The following is a 23,090-nucleotide window of genomic DNA, read 5'->3' as shown; positions in this document are numbered from 1 at the left end:
GGGGTGGCTCAGCCCATGGCCAGGACAGGGTCACTGACTAAGGTCAGGAACAACTTTAGGGGAAAGGTGAGGGTTCTTTCTATGGCTGGGGAAGAACTAAGCCTGAAGCCAGGGTTAAAACTCAGTCTAGAACCAGGATCAGGGTCATGAGTGGGTTAGATCCCAGCCTGGGACAGTATTGGTGTTCCTACTATGGCTGAAGCCAGAGCAAAGTCTGGGACTAGGACTGGGTTTGGACTGTAGAAGGACAGAGCACATTAACGGTCATGTGTAGCAGGACACGCTCATGACGAGGACACTGATGGTCACGAATGTCAGGACATGGCTATGCATATCTGGACACACCTACGATGAGGCTATTAACTGCCACATATCTCCAGACATGCCCACAATGAGGCTACTGACATCACTCTGGGATCATGCCCACAACATGCCCCATCAAAGCCCTGACACACTCTTGTGTGCCTTTTGTAGCCCACAAGGGCCTGCGCCATCACTGAACCAGGGAGGTGCACACAGCCCTCTGAGGTCAGCCGCTCACTGTCATTACCAGTGAGTGAGCAGGTGCTGAGAGAGTAAAATAAATGCAAAAGTCACACAGCTAGTGCCCGGCAGAGCCTGGAACAGAGCCCAGGGCACCAAACTACTGCCCTTTTCTCACTTAGATGAAACGAAGAAGTCACGTCAGACTGGAGAGCGACAGGCAACACATGCACACGCATGCAGACACACTGGTGGGCCAGGCCTGCTCCCACCACCATCCTGGCTGTCCCATGTCCATCTCCAGCCCTGTCACCCAGCCCCTCGACCCTCATCCCATCTACATGCTGTCCCCCTCCTCACCCCACCACTCCGGCACCCACCCATTTACCTTTGACCTCTTCAAATGTCAGTCTGTCCGCCCTTCCTGCCCTCTGTCTCTGCCTGGCTTTGGCCCCAGCTCACTCCGCCTGGCCTCCCACCCTGGGCTGCCCATGGCCTCCCGCCCCCAACACTCACCAAGTTCCTCAAGCTCAGCTGTCATGGACTTGGAGCGCAGGGTCAGTGTGGTGCTGGGGGCCCTCTTGGGAGGCGGCGGGGCTGCAAAGAAGAGGGAAGCCTTGGACCTCCTGTCCAGCAGCAGGCAGCGCGGAGTGGCCAGGTGCAGGTGCCACTTGCGCTCCACCGCCTGGATCTCCTCGTACTCCCGTGAGGACGCGTCACACTGCGCCAGGATCTTGTTCAGGCTGCGGCTGGATGCAAACTTCTTCATGGCGCTGGGAGCTCAGGGGGTGCTGAGGGCCTGGCTGGGCCAGGGCAGGCGGGGCCTCGGGAGGTGGTCAAGAGCCCCAGTGGGGGTCACTGTGCTGGCCAGCACCAGCCTGAGTGCCCACCCTGTAGGCTCCAAAGGCTGAGCAAGGGGCAACAGAGCCATGGGGTGGGGGCTGGGAGGGGCCCCCAGCAGGCTGGGCTCTTGCTGCTCCAGGGCTCCCCCTAGCCCTGGAGGCCACTGCCCCTCAGGGGACCAGGGTGTGGTCAGCCGAGCCAGGGCCCGGGTTGGGCCAGGCCAGCAAGGCCTCCTGAGCCCAGGCTGAGCCGCGACATCACGGCGCGGGGAGAAGACGCTCTTCCTCTTCCCTCAGGTGCCGCCTCCCCCTTCCCTCCGACAATGAGCGGAAGGCAGCGTCAACCTCACAGTTGCTATGGCAACCCCGGCCTCCAGGCAGCTGCCGGCAGTGCAGGGAAGGAGGGCTCTTCCACACCAGGGGCTGGGGGGAGCCAGGAAGCAGGGGGCAGGGATCTGAAGAGGGGCAACCTGGGGTCAGGGGTCAGAGGCCGGGAGCCAGGGTGCAGTCTAACAGTAGAGACAGGGAAAGCATCCAGGCCAGGAAGGGGGCATTTCACCTAGGCTCAGACATCAGCAGCCTGGGGTCAGGGGGTGAGCAGAGAAACATGGGCCTGTGGTCAAAGGTCTAAGGTCAGGAGCCAGAAGGGAAAGTCTGGGCACAGAGGTCTGAAGCCTGATCCCTCACCTCTGCGCCGAGCCCCGTCTTCTTCGGGCTTCCGTGTCACCGAGACCACCTTCATGACAAGACGGTTACCACCCTGGCGGATCAGAGCCACCACCTGCTTGTGTCCAACCTTCACCACGTTCACCCCGTTCACCTGGGACAGACAGGGAGGTGGGCGGGGGCAGTCCAGGTGTGTCCTCCTCAGGGCTCAGAGGTCAGCACCCCACCTAGATGCACAGGTAAGGATGAGCCTCACCTCGATGAGGAAGTCTCCTGTGCGCAGCCCGGCCCTCCAGGCCACACCCTCCACATCCACGGACTCGAGGTACTGCAGCGCAGGGAAGGCCGGCGTGGGGGTGAACTCCTCAATGGGGGTCTCTGCTGCGGGGGGGGGGGTGGGCAGTGGGCAGTTAGGAAGGTACTTCACTAGTGTGTGCAGGTGGAGGCGGCTGCTACACAGCAACCACCCAAGAGTGGTTCAACACACTGAACAGATGACAACCAGGGCAGAGTGACCTAGGGCTGGGGCAGCAGGCAGGACCGCCCAGGGCAGGAGCTGTTCAGGAATCCAGACACATCCCTCTGAGAAACTCTCCTCTCACCCCCACCAGCGAGGCCCCCACCCGGTCAGGCACACTAAAGCAGCAATCTGAGACATTCACAAGGAGAAGGAGTCACTGCTTGTACTGAGACATTCCAGACCAAGAGCAGATTCACAGCAGAGGGACAAGGAGGAGTGGGGTCAGAGAGAGGGGCAAGGGTGAGGCAGGAGAGGAGGCAGGAGACGAGCCTAGGTAGGGGACAGGGTGACACAGGGGGCAGGGAGGAGAGCAGGGGCAAGACAGAGAAGACACCCTGAGCAGTTTGCAGCCCCTGCCAGCCTGATGCCCAGCCCTACGCACACTCACAATGCTCCCACCCTTCATTACCTTTGGCCCCCCGAAGCACGAAACCAAAGCCCTCATGGTCCCGTTTCTGCAGGATGGCCACCTTGTCATCAATGACATAATCGCTGATGGAGGAAAGCAGGGAGGGGTAAGAAGCCCGCAGAGAGCAGGGCTGGCCAGGCTGACCCCATGCATACCCCAAAAGGATCCCAGGTACACCCACCCCTGGGAGTTGCCCTTGGACTGACCTGGGAGGGCAGAAGACAGAGGAGGGCTGGGCACCACCTCTCCCTCTTTTGACCTCTTCACCCCTGGCCTCCTCAGCCAGCTCTCAGCCTCCCTCTATGTCTGACATCCCACTCACATGCATGCCCACCTGCCCACCTGCCCACCTGCCCTGCTGCTGGTACCTGTGAGAGGTAAGGCTGTCATAGGAGCCCACGGTGTAGTGGCGGAAAAGTCGCTTCGTCCGGTCCTCCCGGGTTTCTGAAGGGAGTTTCAGTTGCTGATGGAGGGTCATGTCCTCCAAGTGGCCTGAACAACCCCTCAGTGGTCACCAGCTTCTGCCCACACCCCCTGACCAGGTTGTGCCACATGGAAGGTGGAGGCAAATCCTGGGTCCTAGGCCCAGAGGTCAGAGGCCTAAGGTGACCATGTGGGAAATTCTGGCCCCTGGGGTCAGGCTCCAGAACGGGGCAGGAGCTGTGGGTCATCTCTCCCTGATGCACATGGCAGGCCAGACAAGGCCAGGTTCATCCACAGAGCCAGAGCCCGGAGCTACCAGCAAAGATGTGCATGTGTGGCCGCAGTCATGTGTAAGTGCTATGTTCACACAGGCACATGTCTGCATTTGGCTCACAGTCATGTGTAAGGGCTGTGCTCACATATGTGCTTGTGCACATGCATGCCTGTATGTGCATGACCAGTCATGTACCCATGCCATACTACATGCTACATGTCCAAGTGCACTGCTGTGGAAGTGGCATTGTCTTCACTGAACTCCTCACATGGCCCACTGATGCTCAACCTCATGGGTCGCTTGCTCTAGGTCCTGCCTCTGAGTGCACAGGGGGTCCTGGTGTGGGGGGCTGGGTCCCCTTTCCTCATGTCACTACATTGCACAGAGTTTTGTCCCACTTACTCTTGATCTCGATGTCCCTTGCAGCCACTGCAGAGCTGGCCAGCCATCTGCCCGCTGCCCCACCCTGGACCCCGTGGGCCCCTGCAAACCTGCAGGTTCTGTGTGATGCACATGTCCAGCACCTCCCTGCTCCAGGCTCACTTTTCCAGCAGCTGGTGAACCATGTTCCCCTGCCCTCCTGGCCTCCCAGCACCTCTGCCTCCAAGGTGTTCTCCCCAAGACAGTTCCACTGCCCTCCCATTTCATCCCTCAACTCCTCCCTCGTTCCCCACCATTTTAGTATCTCGAGATTAATTTATTCATTCAACAAGTATTTATTGAGCTCCTACTGTGTACCAGGCACTGTTTGTTTTAGGCTCTGAGAATACACCAGAGAACAGAACAAAGCCCCTACACTATAGAGTTTACAATCCATTCGAAGAGCGAGGACAGACAGGAACTACGTATATACGTGACGTGTCAAATGCTTGTGAGTGTGAAGAGGAAGCAGGACAGGAGACAGAGAAAGGTCACGGTTCTAAGGTGGTCCCATGAAGGCCTCCCCAGGAAGAGACAGTTGAGCAAAGGCACACGCCACGAGGCAGCCACCACAGGTTGCGTGGGTAAAGGACTTCTTGGGGGTGGGCACTCGGGGCAAAGCCCACGTGGCAGGCATCGGCCTGAGGGGTCCAAGGTACAGAGAGCAGTCCATGCCACTGGAGCAGAGGGAGCGAGAGGGAGCAGGAGGAAATGAGATCAAGTGAGAACCTATGATTTTTGATGACCAGTATCTTCCACTAATCATGAGCTGTGTGCATAAGGACCACATCTCATTCATTTCTGTGATCCTAGCACTTAGCACAGAACCGAACATATAACAAGCACTCAGCATGCTAACTAGGATAGATGGGTGGACAACTGGCTGGGTGGCTAGGTGGGTAGACAAATGAATATATGATGGATGGAGGGGAGGACGGATGGAACAAGGAGATAGGTGGAGGGACGGACAGAGGGCAGGAGGGATGGATGGAGGGGTCAAAGGGTAGTAGATGCGTCAAGAAACGGGTAGGTAGACTGGTTTGATGGAGAGGGGATAACTAGATCGGTGGGTGGGTGGATGGGTAGGTGGGTGGGTGGGTGGGTAGGTGGGTGGGTGGGTGGGTGGGTGGGTGGATGGATGGATGGATGGATGGATGGATGGATGGATGGAAAGACGGACGGATGGATGGACAGGTGGGTGGGTGGGTGGATGGATGGATGGATGGATGGATGGATGGATGGATGGATGGATGAATAGATGGATGGATAGATGGATAGATAAATGGATGAACAAATGGAGAGATGGACAGACAGATGGACAGATGGATGAACAAATGGGTGGACGGGTGGGTAGATGGGCGGGTGGACAGATGAATGGATAGATGGACAGACAGATGGACAGATGGATGAATGGATGCAGGGATGGAGGGGTGGAGGGATGGATGGACAGATGGATGGATGGATGGATGGAAGGATGGATGGGTGGGTGGATGGATGGATAAAAGGAAGGAGGGGTTGGGTGCCCTGGGTTGTCTGGGTGGGCTGATGGGTGAGTAGATGATGGCAGGATGAGTGGGTGAGTCAAAAGATAAATGGATGTAAGAGCAGATAAAGCAGAGAGGCTGGATGGAAAGAAGAAAGAGCTCCTCTTAACACCAGCTGACACAGACGTCAGGTATACTATCGGTCTGGATCTAAGGACCCTGCCAATACCTATGTGATTCTCAGTAAGTCAACGGTCCCCTTTGAGCCTGTTCATAGAGAGCAGGAAATTCACCTTGGAGAGGCAGTAGTTCTGACGGCCTGCAATTTTAACACCACAGCACCCTCCTAAACACTGATCTGTTCTCTTTTCTCCTCTTGCCACATGGCCGAGACCCTCAATGACACCCCTGCACGCACCATCCTGCATCCCAAGGCCAGAGCAGGCCAGCTCTTATCACTGCTCAGGTGGGGCACCAGACTCCTCCTTGCCTCCATCACACCCTTCGCACACCGACCCAACTGTACACATGTTCCCAGTGCCTGCCTGCAAAAGTGCCCCCAGCTCCACAGTTCACTCGCTTCCCGTTTTTAGATTTTTGTCAACCAAACAAATTGTATTTATTACATAACACAAATTCATTTTCCAGTTTCATTAATCAGACACATAAAAGCCAGTTGAAGTGAAAACACACAGCATGACCCCCCCCCAAGTACTGGAAAGAAAGGGAGGGAGTGAAGGGGGGAGGGGGGAGGGGGAGGGGGGGAGGGGAGGGGGGAGGGGTGACGGCTGCCAGAGCCACAGCTTTCCAGGTGTCCTACAAGCCAGCCTCCAGAACATACTGGGCTTTGCTTCACCATCGCCCTCCTCACAGCTCAGCTCTCTCTACTGCAACAGCGCTCCAGAGAGGGGCTGTGGGAGGTGCCCTCTCTGCTGACCCCGGGCATCAGCCTGGCCCCCATGTGTTGGCACAGCGTCCCTTTCTTGGCCTCTAAGACTCTCTCTGTCCCCACTCCAGTCTCAGAAACAGATCTTTCTTTGGATCTGGGCCTGTTGGAAGCAGGTTCTTATTCCTGGGCTGCCTCTGGCCTCTGGCACAACCCAGCCCCTGGGTCCCAGATCAGACTCTGCCCAGAGCAGCTGGCAGGCGCAGCCTGCACTGAGGACAGAGGTTGCTCCCACCCTTCCTAGCAGGAAGACTTCACAGGCCTCTCTCCCTCTGCCTACCCATGAAACGCTCCCATCTACCCGGGTACCTTGTGACATTCTTTCAGGTGACGAACCCCAGAGCCACCCCCACCTGGGAGCCCTGCAATTGCCTGGAGGCCTGTAGCTCCTGCACAAGGGTACTGTGCACACTCTCCCTTCTCCGCAACTTCAGTCACCCCCACCCACCCCCTCATCACCGTTTCCAACTGCCCTGCCTGGCCCTCACCCTAACCCTGAACGACCTGCACACTCAAGACAGCACCCCCACCTCCTCCTGCCACACTGCCACAAACTCCTGTCTCACCGCCGTCCCTCTGGATCCACAGCCACCTGATGGGCCTCACACCCCCACCTCAGCCCCGCCATCCCTCACTGTACACACGGTTTCACTCACTCAGAGCCCGTGAACCACATACGCAGCCACAGTGCAGACTCTGCTGCCACCGCCTGTGTCACACACAAGACTGCCCCTGGGGCCATGGGACTGGCCCTCCTAGAAATGGACCACCATCCACTGTCTCCCCTCCAGGACCTGCTGGGACGAGTGAGTCGATTCTTATCTGTGAAGTGCTTAAAACTACAGCAGGCACTGGGATGCTATTCAGAGCACCCAGGTGCCAGCACATGCAGAGCTGGTCCACCACGCCACTCTGGCAAACGGGCTCTGCCCCCGGCACCATCTGCTGACCACCTAGAGGACTTCTGGTCATCCTTCAAGGCTCAGCTCAAACGCCTCTGCTCTGAAGCCCTCTGACTCCTCAGGCCAACCCAGGGAGCACCCTGTGCTCACACTTGCAATACGGCCAGACACAAACGTATCCGGTATAACCACTGTGCTGCCTGCTCCTCTCCAGGCAGAGAGCTAGCCTCTGTGATCCCGGCTCCCAAGACAGGGTCCAACCCACATCACACACACAATAAACATATGCTGCTCTCAAATTCCGACGCGAGTCCAGACCTCCCTCCCACCATCCCCAGCCTCGGGCTCATGTCCAACTGCCCTGGAGCCACACAGTTCTCAAACCAGAACCTTCGCTGCCCACTCCACGAGGGAGCACAGAACCACTCGCAACTCAACAGGTCTGGAGGCCCCTTCCTACGCCTCCCCGCCCCGTCAGGCTTGTTCCAAGGCCCAAAACTCTGAAATCTTCCCCCACCTGGACAAGCCATCCCACCTACCCTCCACAGGCATACAGCAAGGTGTCACATCCCTGCCACACTCCCAGCCACCTGAGAGCCATCAGGGCAAGGCAGGGAATAGCCGAGCAAATGGGTAAAGGCACCTGCTCAGGAGCTCAGTGGCCACATTCCCCACAGGGCAGAAGTCTGGCCCACACAGGGGTGGGCTCCCCTTGGGAAACTCTCAACCCAGATTAAGAGGGCACAGCAACTCTGGACCCAAGCCCTGTGCACAGAAAGGTGCCCTGAACCCTCGGTCCAGAGATACCACTGGTGACCACCACTGGCCACCATTCAAGAGCAGTCTCCCTTGTCCCACCAGCTCTCCAAGCCAGAAATAACACTTGTGGGTCTGGGGCCTCCTAGGACCTGAGTGCTCATTGCAAGGCTACTCCCCTGACGCGCAACCAGCCCTGGCCTGGGGCCTCAAAAGGATCAGTCACTCCCTTCCACTGGCAGGACCACCTCCAATTCCAACACCCAGAGGGGGTCCTTCCTGGAGGCCAAGGCCATCCCTACCTGCTGCCCTCAGACCTTCCTGGCCCCAGGGCACCCACAATAGCCCCTCCGGGCCCAACTGGCCTCATTTCCTCTTGTCAGATCCAGGCCTCCCTACACTGCCCACCTGGACAATCTGTCTACTTTGGAAAGATGTCCCTTCTCATACTGACCTCATTACTCATCTGCCAGCCACGCAGGAGTCAAGCACTCCCAGCACCCAGAATTTCTGTGAGGATCGTGGGGGGGGGGGGGCAGTTGCATGGTCACTGGGAGGCACGTGTGGGATCTACACTGAAGCAGGTTCATACATGCGTGTCCTGTGGGCACAGCACACGTGTCTCTGCTGCTGTGAAGTGTCCGTAAGCCCGTGCAGGGTGTGTGTGTGCGTATGTCTGTCGTCCACCTCGAATGTGTGTTTGAGTTTACCCTTGTCGTTTCTCCGACTAGCCACATGTATTCAGGCTCCAAGCAAGTCCACAGGGGAGCTGGGGAGCAGCCCGGGAGGTGGGGGTCACTCACCATGCCGTGTGTCATACTGTCTCATCTGCACCTCCTCCACGCAGTCTGCCGGGAACCAGCCTGTGCGGCCTTTCACGGTCCCCTCCCAGAAACCGCCCTCCCCAATGCTGAGCACTGGGGGGACAGAAGCCAGAAAGGCTGTCAGGGCAGAGCAGGGCAGGGGGGCCCATCCCCCCCCACCACCCTAGGCTCAGGTTCTGCCCACCCATCCCTCCCCCTCCCTCCCTCCCCCCATCCTCCTGGCTTCTTCCCTGGAAAGATTTTGGGATCCACACGGAAGAGAAACGAACAGATGGGCACAGCACAGGATGGGCATGTGGGGGACAGAGAGACACACAGATGGACACACTCAAGGGGGGACAGGAGGCAGAGGCAGGGGCCACCATCCTGCTCCTGCCCTCCCAGGTGGCCCCTCTCCTCCCTCTCTTAAACCCACCCCAACCTTGCTGTTGCCCATGCCAGGGTCGCTGCTTTGGCCGGGGGACCAGGCCACAGATGGACCGAGGGGGGCTGGCCCTCGCAGCTGCCTCCCCTCAGGCTCCCGGGGCACCCACAAGGATAGGGCCTCAGCGGTGACAGAACCCCAGCCTGGGAGGAGCCCGTCGGGGCACGGGGCCCCCAGGGCAGAGGAAGCCCCAGTGGCAGCAACCCCTAAGACACAGATGCGCACAGACATCACCCACGATGGCAAAGGGTCCCCACGGAGGACAAGGGTCTCCGGGGAAGAGTCCCAGCGTGACAGAGGATCCCCGTCACGACAGGGAGTCCGCCGCGGGACAGGGTCCCTCGGACACGCAGACCCACGGCTCGGGCCCCGTGACACGGAGGCGCTCGCACGAGACGCCTCGGCGGCGACGGGCGCGGGCGGCAGCTGGGCAGGGGCCCCGCGGACAGGCTCCCACCAGGCGACCGCCGCGGCTCAAGTTCCCGGGGCGCCCCAAGATGGCATCGCCCGCCCGCCCGCCCGCCCGGACCCGCCCCCCGCGCCCCTCACCCTTGACGGCCTCGCCGCGGTGCAGCGGGATCTCGCCCTCGCCCTGCGGGCTGTGCGCCTTCACGGCGATGAACTTGCGGCCGGGGACGGCGCTGTAAAGTTTCCGCTTCGGGCCCCGCGGCGGCGGCGCGGGGGGCGCGGGGGGCGCCGGGCCGGGGCCGGGCGCGGGGCCGGGGCCGGGGCCGCCGGGCCCGCTCGGGCTGTAGACGAACACGTAGGTGACGGACGCGATGCCGGGGGGCAGCGGGCACGCGAAGCCGGCGCCCGGGGCCTCCATGGCGCGCGGCCCGGGCCCGCCGCCGGCCTCACCGCAGCCGCCGCCGCAGCGCCCGCCGCCCGCCCGCCGCCGCCCGCCCGCCCGCCGGGGGCCCGGCCCGGGGCCGCTCCATGGGCCGCGCCGCCGCGCCCGGCCCGCTCCCGCCAGCGCACGAGCCGCCCGCTCAGGGCTCGGGGGCCGCGGGGCTGCGCTCCCGGGCGCGCCGGGCTCGCTCCATGCCGCGGCCCCGCCCCGCCTCCCGCGCGGCGGCTCCTCCCTCTGCGGGCGGCCGGCCCTCCCCCGCGCCGCCGCCCTCGCGCCCACGGGGGCCACGGGGCCGCGGGGCGCGGGGACCACGGGCGAGGGGCCGCGGCGCGGGGGGCGGGGAAGGGGGCGGGACTCGGGCGGAGCGGCCGGCGGGGCCCGGAGGGCAGGGGACGCCGCTGGCGAAGGCCACCTCCGGCCAGGGGGGCTCCCCCAGCCCGCGCCGCCCCCGCCGCCCCCGCCGCCCCCGCCGGCCCCGGCCTCCGCACACCCTGTGTCGGCGCCAGAATCCCCTCCAGACCCGTGTCCTCTCCTCCTTGGACACCCCCAGGCCCGTGCACACTCCGCCGGCCGGCTAACCGGACTGCTGCCCCGCTGAGCACCGAGCCTGAAGCCTCAGTTCTCCACCTTCGCCCTGCTCAAAAGCCCGCGCTGGCTCCCTAGTACCAGGCGGACCAGGTCCACATCCTCAACCAACTGTGAGCTCCCTGGGACTGAGCATTAGCTCCAGCCCAGGCGCACACTCGGGTATGTTCACGATGGGGGTTCGTGATGGTGCTCCGACGCCCCAACTACTCTAATCATGCTACTCCAGCCAGCTGTTACCGTCTCCCAGCCACAAGCTCACCTTTCTCTGCTCTGCGATGCTGGTGGGAACCCTGGGGCCACATTTCTGGGGGGCTAGGGGCTCCGTTCCAGGCCCTGCCAACAGGGGGCGCTAGGGGCACCGCCACCTCCCTCCACGCCCCACCGCCTCTAGGCTCAAAGGCCACTTCCTCTCCCTGGACCGAAGGTGACCGCTCCTCCGGAGACCCTCTCCCTCCAGGTGCACTGAATTTCCTCACCTCCTCCTGGCCACTCGCAGGGCGGCCCCCTTACCTGGATCCCTGCCCACCCAACTTTCTTGGCCCTGGGCTCCGGCTGTCACTGTCCTTCTGAGACCTTCAGGACCTCCTGCTATTACCTCCCACCACTTCCAGCATCCTAAGCACCAACTAAATGTTTGTAGAAAAATAATAATAATAATTCTGCTGTCCTCACAGAGTAGTGAGCTGGAGCCCCGCACATAGCAGGTCTTGGTTTTGTGTTTGCTGAAAGGTGAATGGACATACAAAAAAATAAACGAAAAGGAGGGCACCCACACAGCTCCAAAACAGGAGTGACCCTCTGAAAAACTGAAACATCCCAAAGTTTGTTCTTTTAGCCACTGGCCCATCCCAACCTTAGAAAAATCCATGGAACATGCAAAAGCTTCAGGGAGAATGGAGATGATTTGGGGCAGAACAGACAGCCTTGGAGTCTGGGCAAAGACACAGAGACAGAGAAGACATCACAAGTCAAGGCTACATGCACAGTGGCCACGGCAGGGGATAGTGTGGGTTTTACAAGCTTCTGCTGCACCCCAAGCCCTCTGCTGAGCTTAGGCTTAGAAAGTTTGGAAATCAGATCTACCTGGGGCCCAGTTATGCTGCTTCCTAGCTGTGACTCTGGACAAGTCACGTGCCCACCTGAGTGTCAGGACCCTCGTCGGTAAAATGGCAGTAATAGAGCCTCACACAGCGTCACTGTTAAGCGAGACGAGGCCGCCCAGCTGTCAGTGCTGTCTGTATGACTCTCACTCAACAGTGCCTCCCCAGCACCTTCCCTGTGACTGGCCCTGGGGAAACTAGGAAGCAAGAAAAATGGCTCCTGCCCTGGCCAGTGGCTCAATTGGTTGGAGCATCGTCCTGGGCACCAAAAGGTTTTGCGTTCGGTTCCAGTCAGGGCACATACCCAGGTTGCGAGTTCAATCTCCGATTGGGGCCCGTATGGGAGGCAACCAATCGATGTTTCTCTTTTTCTCTCTCCTTTCCTTTCTTTCTAAAATCAATAAAAATATATCCTGGGATGAGGATTTTTTTTAAAAAGGGGGTGATGCTGGCGCTCGCCCTCGAGGTGCAGGGAGGAGAAATGCCCTGACCAGCAGTGGCTGGCTGGTACTGTGGGCCAGGGGCTCCCAGTAGGGAACTCTCACATGCCCAGGCTGAGAAGGCTTCCAGAAGGAAACGACTTAGGTAAGATTAGTCCTGCCTTACTGATGAGAACCCCAGGCACAGAGGGGTTGGCTGACCTGTCCAAGGCCACAGTGAGCAGGTGCAAGGACTGCACTGGACCCAGCCATCTGGCTGCAAAGCCAGTGCCCCCTCGCATTCCCCACTGCACAGCCGACAATGGCCAATGGGGTCCTAGCCAGGGGTCCTGCCCTGCGTTCTGGGGATGCAAGTCCTTAACCATGTCCCTGGTTCTCAGGGTCCCACCACTCACAGTAAAGGGTAAAGAGTAGAACCACAGTGTCCTGGACCAGAGAGGTGAGAGAAAGACAAATACTCCCCTTTGGAGACAGGGCTAGGGGTGACAGCCTCCTAGAGCGGAAGCTCCATTCCGTAACCCCTTACTACCTGCCACCCACCCCTCCTCCCTGGCACAGCAGGAATCTTTCTAAACCACAGGTCTGATCAGACCCTCTCCTCCCAATATGCTCCCTCAGCTGCCTACTGTCCTCAAGGCAAGTCCGGTTTCAACCCATGATCAGCGTGGCGGAGCCTGCCCTAGCCCACAGGACCTCACCTTCTCCCTATCCCCACCCAGGGAGGTCTATCTGGGGGGTTGGAAGTCACCCACCCCAAGCCTCAGCCCACCAATGCAGAAGTGCTAGACACCACAGACCTCCCCATCTCCCCATGCTGGCTCCTCCCAGCTTGGGTCCTGGCACCCCACCCACCCAGACCCTGCCAGGGCCTCCCAGGCCTCTCCTACCTGAGGTTGCTCTGGCTGCCCCTGCCTGATGCGGGGCCACCAATGGCGTTCTCTTGGTCACCGTCCCTGTCCCGGTCCTTCTCCTCCTGCAGCCGCTGGAGCAGCAGCTGGTGGGGGAGGCTCCGCAGTGAGGGTCCAGGAGAAGCTGCCGGCTGCACCTCGCCCTTCAGGTTGATGTCACTGGCTGAGCGCTGCAGGGGCCGTGGGGAGGCCAGGCCACTGGGGCCGGCTAGCCGCCGCCGCTTTGCATAGCTGGGGGTTTCCCTGAATGGTACTGGGAGTGGGGGGCACATAGGTGAGGCTCTGGGCAGCCAGAGAGGGTGGCCAACTTGTCCGGTTTGCCCAGGCTTTCCAGATCTTAAAACTAAAATCCTATGTCCCAGAAAATGCCTCAGTTCCAAGCAAACCAGGTGAGCTGGCCACCCTGAAGCTGCCAGTGGGGATCACATTCCAAACTGCCTCTAACTCTAGCTCCGGGGGTGGAAGCCTGCTCTTCCTGTCAGCCAGATCAGGTCTTGGGGATGCTCAGATCTGCTCTTGGAAGGGTTCGTTTCAGGAGAGACAGAATAGGCCACAAAACTGGTGACAAATCTCACCAGACTGCTGCTGTACAGGACTACGTGTAGCTACTGCACCCCGGAAACTGTAAGGGAGCGTCTAGACCAGGGTCTGGCAAACTTCTGTAAAGAACCAGTCACAGTTTCCGGCTTTGTAAGCCACAGTCTCAGTTGCAGGGCCCAACACTGCCACCGCAGCACAGAAATGGCCGCAAACACGGAGAAGCAAATGGGCTGTGGCTGAGTTCCAATAAGACTTTATTTAAAAAGCAGATGAGGGTTAAGCAGACACCGTCAACTATATGCTGTTTACAAAGGAATGACCTTAGATCCAAAGGCACGGTAGGCTTAAAATCAAAGGATAAAGGAAGGTATTTCATGTAAATAGAAACCAAAAGAGCGCTAAGTAGCTATATTAATATCAGTGAAAATAGACTTAAAGGCAAAAAGTGTTACAAGAGACAGAGGACAGTATATATTGATAAAAGTGTCAATTCATAAATAGATTAACAATTATTAACATATATTCATCAAATGACAGAGTATCAAACAAAAATAGGGAACATTGACACTTTTGGAGAAATAGGCAGCTCTACAATAATACTTAAGACTTTAACACCCCTCTTTCAATGTCAGATAGAACATCTAGAGAGAAGCTCAGTAAGGATATAGAAAACTTGAACCAACAGACCTAACCAGATATATCAATGGAGAGAGAGAGAACACGCTACAAAACAGCAGCAGAAAACACATTCTTCCCAAGTGCATATGGAACATGCCCCAGACAAACCAAAGCAAGTCTCAATAAATTTTAAAAGACTGAAATCATACAAAGTATCTTCTCCAATCGCAATAGAATGAAACTGGAAACCAAGTACAGAAAAAGAAAACCTGGAAAATTCACAGAGGTGAAAATTAAACAACACAATCCTAAACAACCAACGTGTTGAAATAGAAATCGTAAGGAAAATTAGTAAACACTTTGAGAAAATGAAAACAAAAAGACAGCACACTAAAGCCATGAGATGCAGCAAGAGCAGTACTAAGAGGGACACTTACAGCTGTAAATACCCATGTTCATCAAGGATCGAGGTCTCAACTCGATATCCTAACTACACATCTTAAGGAACTGGAAAAGAGAAGCAAACTAAACCCAGGGCTAGCAGAAGAAAAGAAATCATAAAGGTTAGACAGAGATAAATGAAATAATGAATAGAAATACACACATAACCAATAACACCAAAGCTATTTCTTTGGAAATGTCCACAAAACTGACAAACCTTTAGCTGGAAAAAAAGAGAAGATGGACACATATAACTAAAATCAGAGATGAAATGTGAGGAGTTACTATTGATCTTAGGGAATTAAAAAGGGATATGAGAGGATACTATATATATATGCCAACAAATTAGATAAGCCAGATGCACAAATTTCCAAAACTGACTCAGGAAGAAACAGAAAATCTAAACAGGCCTACAGCAAGCCAAGAGATTGGGTCAGTAATCACAAATCTCCCAACAAAGAAAAGGCCAGCATCAGACAGCATTACTGATTAATTCTACCAAATATTTAGAGAATTAACACCAATCCTTCCCCAACTCTTCCTAAAAGTGGAAGAGGAAGTAACACTTCCTAACTCATTCTAAGTAATTAAAAACTGAGCAAAGGACCTGAGTGGGCACTTCTCCAAAGAAGAAAACAAGTGGCCAATGAACACATGAAAAGACGCTCAACATCATTAGCCATCAGGGAAACGCAAGTGAAAACCACAGGGAGATCATTTGACACCAACTAGAAATGCTGTATTTAAAAAAAAAAAAAAAAAATTGATAAGAACAAGTTTTGGTGAGGATTTGAAGAATTTAGAACCCGCATATATCGCTGGTGGAAGGAAGTATAAAATAGTGGATACCCCAAAATAATTGAAAACAGGAATTCTTACAAATACATTCACACGTGCTCATAACAGCGCTATTCACAACAGCCAAATGGTAGAAACAGCACACGTGTCCATCGAAGGATGAACGGAGAAACAGGATGTCATATATATAAACAATAGAATATTATTCAGCCATAAAACGGAATGAAGCAGTGATACAGCCTACAGTCTGGATGAAGCTTGAAAATATGTTGAGTGAAAAGCCAGACACCAGGGGTCACATGATGTCCGATTCTATTTATATGAAATACCCAGAGGAGGTAAATCCATACAGACAGGAAGTATGTTAGTGGCCGACATGGGCTGAGAGAGGGGAATGGGATTAATTGCTTAATTATATAGGATTTTCTTTGGGGGTGATAAAAATGTTTTGGAATTTAGTAGAGTTGATTGTACAGCATTGTGAATATACTAAATACGAACAAATTATTCAATTTAAAATAGCCCATTTCATGTTCTACAAATTTAATTTTAAATAAAATTTAAATTCTCAGTTTTAAAGCCTGAATTTAAAACAAAAGATGTGGACTGGGGGCTGGATGTGGCCTGCAGGGCATCGTTGCCAAGCCCTATTTTAGACTCCTGCTACAAAAAGTAAGGGCCATGGATCGAAGCCTCACCTGGAGCTGGAGATCCTTAATAATGCAGACTCTCGGGCTACACCCAGGCCCGCTGAGTCAGATGTGACTCAGATGAGAAGCACTTCCCTAGTGCAGGGTCAAAGCACCGAGGGACACTGGTCTGTGGGAACATGTGCTAGAGAGTGTGTGTGTGGGGTGGTGGGGGACATGGGCCCAATGGTGGCCCAAGGTGGCTGCTCCAAGGCCAGGGGCCCTGCTTCAGGCCTGGCAGTCTAGAGGGGCAGGTGGGGCTGCCACGAGGCTTCGAGTGTCCTGTCCCCTGAGGGTGACAGGTCCCAGCCCAGCAGACCCTGCAGATGGACTGCTTCCCTGAGGAGGAGGAAGGGGGGTAGGGGGCAGAGCCTCCTGCAGCTCCTCCTGTGTACAGGCCCCACCCAGGGTCCCAGAGCTGGGATGGGACATGGCAACTTGTGTCTGTCAGTGAGGGAGTGTCCTTGGAGTAAATGTGTGCAGAGGGAGTGGAGGTGACAGAGACAGACCCTGGGATGGCCTAGGTCTGAAGACAGGTTCTGCCATTAAGCAGCTGTGCCTCAGTTTCCTCCTCTGTAAACATGGACTAATAATCACTCATGGGAGTGCTGAGAGGGTGAGTTGGGATAACAACAGGGTTTAGGGTAAATACTCATGACTACGTCAGCCTGTTGCACAGGGACATCTGGCTGTATCATCCGAGTGTATGTGTGACAAGTCAGCAGGAATGGGCACACAATCAGCAGAGCCGATGGCCACCTGGGCCTATATGACAGGGATGCCAGCCCATAACTAGGCCCAGCTATGGCACTTCTAACCTCAACCAGGTAGCGCACTCCAGGTCAGCCAGGCATTAAGTTGTCTAACAGTGCTCCCAGGAGCCTGAGCATCTCTGTCAGGCCACAAAAATGAGAGGAAGCTGGGGCCCTCCTGCCACTTGGCTTAGGTGAGACAAGCCTCCTCCCTCCAATCAGCTGGACCAAGGCCATGGGCAGAGTCCAGACCCACAGGAGGTCAGAGATCAGAGGTGGATGCAAATAACAGTAAAAGACCACTGTTGCTTAATTAAAAACTGAGGCACAGAGGCCCTAAGGAGCTTTCCCATGCCTAGGTGATCAGATGCAGAAGAGAGACCCCACAGGTCCACAAAGTCAGGTCCTCCCAGGTTAACAACCAACCAGACTGAGACGGTCTCCTGCCCCTAGCTCATACCTCAAACCTCGGCACAGTTCTCTCCCAGCCAGAACCTGGACCTCAACCCTACACCACTTCACTCAGCGGATGCTGCAGCCCTGGATCCGCCCACACTCTGGACCCACTACCCATTCTCATAGTCCTGACCTCGTCCCATAACCCATATGGGGCCCATAACCGAGCCTTACTGGGAGGGCGAGGTCTACTCAGGGTAGACCCCATAGAGAAAGGTCTCTAAATATGAACTTGGCCTTAATCTCCACTCCAGCCCAAAATTTAACCCCAGCCCTGATAGTAACCTTACATCATAACTGAGAAGGGTCCTAACCCTAAGACCAGCCCCAGCTCTCTGCTAGTCAGTGTCACTCAGGGTGAAAGGGGAGCCTGAGAGTCTGTGCTCTAGAGAGAACCATGGCAAAAAGGCCCGGGTCAACCAGGACACAGGGGAGCCGAGAAGGGAGACCCTATGTGGCCAGGTGGCTGGAGAATTTTCTGACCAGAAAATTCTCTTTCCAGAAGGGGAGGCCCACCCATTCCTGCAGCCCCAGCCACCCCACACCACGGAAGGATGGCAGGGTTCTGAGGACAGGTTCCAGACCAGACCCACACCCATCAGTGGCCTGGGAGTGGGTATGGACCTCCCTGAGGCTACATGTGATGGCTGTACCCATCCTCCTGCCTGCCCTGGAGTTGAGACTGGATGGCATGCCCTGGTCTTTCTTCTGGGACCACAAGCCACTCACACACCTGACCCTAAGACAGCACCCTCATCGCTGTGTGTTTCCTTGCATGCACACTGATGTGGCCTTGTCCAGGAGGCAAGCTGTGGCCACTGAACCTAGTCCTTGCTCCGGGCTGGAGTAAAATGCTGAGGGGCAGGGGCTCACATCCACTGTCCCCCATCCCCTGCTGGCCCTTCACTTGACCTAAAGGAAAAACAAGCCTTGATCCTAACTTCAACCCACTCTCAACCTCAGCCGATCCCTAAACCCAGTCCTGGCCCCAGCCACCCTGCCCTAACCTAACAACACCCTTGACCTTGACCCTGACCTTTTGTCCACTCTGCCCTCAGCATGTTCCCCATCCCTGCAGGGGCCACACATGGATGGACTGAAGGAAGAGATTAGGGCTGGCAGCCAGGGCTAGAAGAAGAGGCTCAGGGCATGAGGGCTCCCTTGTCACATCCCCACTGACCCCTGACAGCCCCCATAAACCCACATTCAACGTGGACCTGGGGTGGGCAGAACTCACCAACATCTGAGTCTTTGTGGGTCTTGATAACCTCGGCCAGCTCAAAGTTCCCTGCGATGATGGCCACCTGGGGTGGGAGGACCACGGTCGGGGGAAGGGGCGGTGAGAGGCTTGGCCACACCACACTCAACACCCCAGGCCCCTGGTGGCTCCTTGGGCTCCTGTCTTCTGTGATTGCTGGCCCCCGGCTCAGACTCTGCCCCGTCTAACCCACCACACCAGTCTGCCCAGGGCTGAGGGATCCCCTGGGACATGAGACTTTCAGAGCTAAAACCAGGATAGTCCTGGGCACACGGGGGCATGCTGGTCACCCCACCTGTTCTCTCAATGGCCCTTCCACACACCACCTTTCCCATCTTGGGCATGGCCCCCACTGCCTCCCACCTGTCACCCTCCCTCTGCCCTTTCCTTGCCCCTGCATCTGGTTCTCCCACAGGCCCTCCACTTCCATCTCGGCATCTGCTGGACAAAGCGGTGGCCTGGACTGTTCCCACATCTCCTCTGTAGGCCCCAGCTCCCTCCATGGTCCCCAAATCCTCCCACACATTTCAGGCAACATGGGCACCCCTCCATCTAGTCATCCTGGTGCCAAGAACCAAACCGGACCAGAGAAAGGACTCAAAAACATCACTAAATTAAGTTAGGAGCTGGGACCATCCCTCTGACCCCTGGTTCACCTCTGCACCCCACCTGTCTCTGGAAGGTCAGGTCCACACCTGGTATCCCCTGGCCCCAGAGCCCTCTGACCCTCCTCGCTCCCAGGAAGTGAAAGAGTTGAGCATCCACAGTGACCACACCTACGAGCCACCACTGCTGAACAACCTGTCCCCCACCTCACCCTAGGGCAACTGCCTCAGGGGAAGAACCAAGATCCAGGGAGGTCCAGCCACACAGAGAGAGACAGACACCCCCCGGGCGGCTTTGCTGCTGTACACTCTCGTACCTGGAAGGCTGTCTGGCTGTTGTAATTGCGGACATCCTTGTTGGCTCCACGGAAAAGCAGGACACGAGCACAGCTCTCCTGTCAGCAGAGGCAAGTGGAGTGGGGATCAGGGGGTGACAGCACACATGGGGCACACATGCAGGGGCGCGGGGCACACACATCCACACGTTCAGAGCATAGGTGCCTAGCATAGGGATGAGCAGGTCAGGTGTACACATCAAGTCCCACCTGGCCCAGAGGGCCCAGATGCACACAGTTCACACCTGGTGGTTCAGAACACAGGTATGTTCAGGAAACAGACATGCACACCTGGGCCTACAGGGGCACAGCTCGCTGCAGGACACGGATAAAGGGACACAGGGTCAGACATGCACACATATAGTCACTGCACAGGGTCACCTCTACAGTCACACCTGGTTGTAGAGGGCACAGATGTGCAGGGCCGTGTTCCCCGAAGCATTCTGGGCCCCCATGTCAGCTCCGTAGAACAGCAGGTGCTCCAGGTGCTGCACGTGCCCAAAGCGGCAGGCCTAGGGGAGAAGGGAGGTGCTTCTGGGTTCCCAACACAGTCCAGGACCCCCACTCTTGTAGATAGAGCTGGGAATCCCAACTCCTGCAGAAAGAGCCTGAAATCCCCCTCCCCCTACAGAACCCAGGACCTCACCCCCCTGACAGAGGCAGGACACCCCATCCTCATGCTCTCTGCTCACCTGGTGGATCTCCTGCCAGCCGTTCTCATCAGTAGTCCCCAGCTGAGCATGGTCATGGAGGAGCAGCTCACAGCAGAGGGCGTCCCCACCCCCCAGGGCACTGTGGTATAAAGGCGTCAGGCCACGGCTGTCCTTATAGTCGGGTGAAGCGCCCAGGTCCAGCAGGGTCTGAGGGTAAGGAGGCTCGGTGTCCATGCTGGACCCAACTTCCTCCCCATCCTGGTCCACCTGCCCCTCCAGGCTAGGCCCCACCGCACTGACCGTCAGAGCCGCCGCGTTCCGCTGGCGCGTGGCACAGTGCACGGCAGTGAGCCCATCTCGAGTGCGGAAATCCAAGTGAGCACCGCCATTCCTCAGCACCTTCAGCAGGTCCGTGGCATTGTCCAGCTGGGACGCAAGACTCAGAGGGCACTCTGGGGTCAAGGGACAGATGACGGTCAGGTCCCAGCCACTCCAAGGTCATGCCCCTTCCTGCTCTGCTTCTCACCTCCTGAGTCAGGATCATGGAAATTGGGATCCAGCCCCTTGTCCAGTAGGCGGGCTACCTTGTCTGTGCTGTGCAGCTGGACGTAGTCCATGAACTTCTTCAGGTTTGCCTGGAACACCCAACCATCCTGGTCAGCCCACATCACAGCTGCCATCATCTGTCACCCACCTTCCACCAGCCAGACTCAGGCCACCCACGGAGCATCTACTGCACTGCCTCGGCTCCTCTGCCTGGCCCTAGTGCCCCAGGGCCACCCAGGCAGGGACCAGCCCCGCGCCCTCATCACTCCCAAGGTGACTTGTTTCTCCCCTGGCCCATCTTCCACATGCACTCACCGTAGGGCAGACTCCCACCCAGGGGCCCTTCTCCACCCTCAGGTGTCCCCTCTTGTGACAGAACTTTTCCTGCCTTTCATTTTTTCACCTAGCCGAGTGTGAATTCACTCAGCAAAGCCTCCCTGAGCCCCTACTGTTGCTACGGAAGCTTCGTGCACAGACAAGGTGCCCTGGCCAGAGGCCCCAGGACTCCTAGAAACATTCAAGCACACCAGAAATAGGAGAGGGTGCCCCAGGGACCACTCCATAGGAGGTGGCCTCCTCAGACATGCAAGGACGACTAGGGGAGAGACCTCAGCCAAACCCACGGTGGGTGGTGTGAGGGTGGGGCAGCTGGAGCCCAGGCAGGTGGAGATACAAGGCTGTGGTAAGAGGTTGAAATTCATCCTAAAAACAAGTGGGACTCACTGAAGGCCAAGAGTCACCAGCATCCTGTGGGTGGCTGAGGACAGCTTTGGAGAAGAGGTAACCATGGAGGAATCCAGGGTAAGATGGCCACACCGAGGCCAGTGGAGGGAAAGGAGGACCCTCCCACAACAGTCTCTGCAGCCCCAGAGATTGACCACCACATGCTCTGGAGCAGCAGAGAAGCCTGGCATGGAGGCTCCAAGGTCACAAAGGGGTCACAGGGGCATAGGAATGTCAGTGCTCAGATCCCTCTCTTCTAGGCTCCAAAGAAGGATCCAGCAAGCAAATGTCCCCTGGTCCACAGAAGCCTGAGGTGGGAGCCCAGGGGGTCCCCCTGCGGGAAGGGCACATAGCATTCACCCTGCCCCTCCTGCATTCAGAGAAAGCAGCACAGTGCCATCTGCACAGCTGTGAGCAAGTCACTTTGCTCTGGAACTCAGAATCTTCATGTGCAAAATGGGATAACAGTGCCTCCCAGGAGGAAACTAATGAGCTACATGACTCCCAGTGCCCAGCACTGGTGAACACTACATGCTGGGCTCCTTGCTCTCCCCCAATAACCACATCAGGTGCTTGTTCACGTCTCTCCCACAAAGGTTCTCACCAAGACACGAGACCTAACGTACTCTACCCCCACTAAGTCAGGGGTGGACCAGAGGGTCTGATCTGGCTGGAATCCATCACCAGACCACCCAAGCCAGAGCCATGATGACTCGAGTCTGTGCCCAGCCCTCCAGCCACCCCCAACACCTGGTCTGGGCCCCTGACAACAGGAGAAAACAGAGCCGAAGCTGCAGGGACTATGGTCAGCCCCAGGCTGGGTAGGGTTGCTGGGAGCACAGGGAGGGCCTCACAAAGGAGCTTTTAAAGGACATTTTTGATATCACAAAATCCTGCTAAGGCTGAGGTGGGGAAATACTGGCCATAAGGGCAAAAGGTAACTTCTAGAGTCCCCTCCCCACAGCTGCCTCCTTACCTTGGTGTGAAGCTTGGCAAACTGCTTATCATCGATGAGGTTCTGGGCATAAACTCGCCTCTTGTATCGAAACTGCTCAGGTAAAGAAAAGGCAGGGGAAAGGCACCCACCTGGGCTGAGTGAATGCATCCTGCTTACCTCTGCAGCTCAGGCCTCACCCTGATCACCCACCCTCAGTCACAGAGCCCCGCAGGCCAGTCACACAGATCCCATCCGCACTAGGGTGGACACAGAGCCAGCACCAAGCTCAGAGGCGAGGAATGCCCAGCTGCTCGTGGAGTGCGAGGGCCTTTCTGTCTCCTCCCCAGGGTTCCCTGGAAAACCCCACTCCTCTTCCAAGACCTGGTTTCAGGATTAGCTTCCCAGGCACCCCCTCTCTGAGTAGAACTGACCCTACTTCCCTAGGCAATCACCGAGACCAAGCTAACTTTCAGCTCAGCT

The 23,090-nt window shown here is 57.0% G+C and overlaps 1 protein-coding gene across 1 annotated transcript in view; it reads right to left on the bottom strand.

Annotated features, from left to right (window-relative positions):
- Nucleotides 1–23,090, bottom strand: part of SHANK3 (SH3 and multiple ankyrin repeat domains 3) — a 48,393-nt gene that overhangs the window by 24,077 nt on the left and 1,226 nt on the right. Inside the window, exons 3-17 of the mRNA XM_087815016.1 lie at nucleotides 22,650–22,721; nucleotides 20,931–21,039; nucleotides 20,705–20,856; nucleotides 20,444–20,611; nucleotides 20,147–20,263; nucleotides 19,734–19,811; nucleotides 18,791–18,857; nucleotides 13,239–13,512; nucleotides 9,923–10,122; nucleotides 8,929–9,042; nucleotides 3,289–3,364; nucleotides 2,921–3,003; nucleotides 2,248–2,372; nucleotides 2,013–2,145; nucleotides 1,000–1,080 (exon numbers count right to left, since the gene is read on the bottom strand). Of these exons, the coding sequence (XP_087671142.1) occupies nucleotides 1,000–1,080; nucleotides 2,013–2,145; nucleotides 2,248–2,372; nucleotides 2,921–3,003; nucleotides 3,289–3,364; nucleotides 8,929–9,042; nucleotides 9,923–10,122; nucleotides 13,239–13,512; nucleotides 18,791–18,857; nucleotides 19,734–19,811; nucleotides 20,147–20,263; nucleotides 20,444–20,611; nucleotides 20,705–20,856; nucleotides 20,931–21,039; nucleotides 22,650–22,721 (1,849 nt within the window). The remainder of the gene's footprint in view (nucleotides 1–999; nucleotides 1,081–2,012; nucleotides 2,146–2,247; nucleotides 2,373–2,920; nucleotides 3,004–3,288; nucleotides 3,365–8,928; nucleotides 9,043–9,922; nucleotides 10,123–13,238; nucleotides 13,513–18,790; nucleotides 18,858–19,733; nucleotides 19,812–20,146; nucleotides 20,264–20,443; nucleotides 20,612–20,704; nucleotides 20,857–20,930; nucleotides 21,040–22,649; nucleotides 22,722–23,090) is intronic.

This window comes from Miniopterus natalensis, chromosome 2, assembly GCF_054644295.1.
Source record: "Miniopterus natalensis isolate mMinNat1 chromosome 2, mMinNat1.hap1, whole genome shotgun sequence".
Taxonomy (NCBI): domain Eukaryota; kingdom Metazoa; phylum Chordata; class Mammalia; order Chiroptera; family Miniopteridae; genus Miniopterus; species Miniopterus natalensis.
Note: the sequence above shows the minus strand (reverse complement) of the source record. Positions and strands in the feature narration are given on the sequence as shown.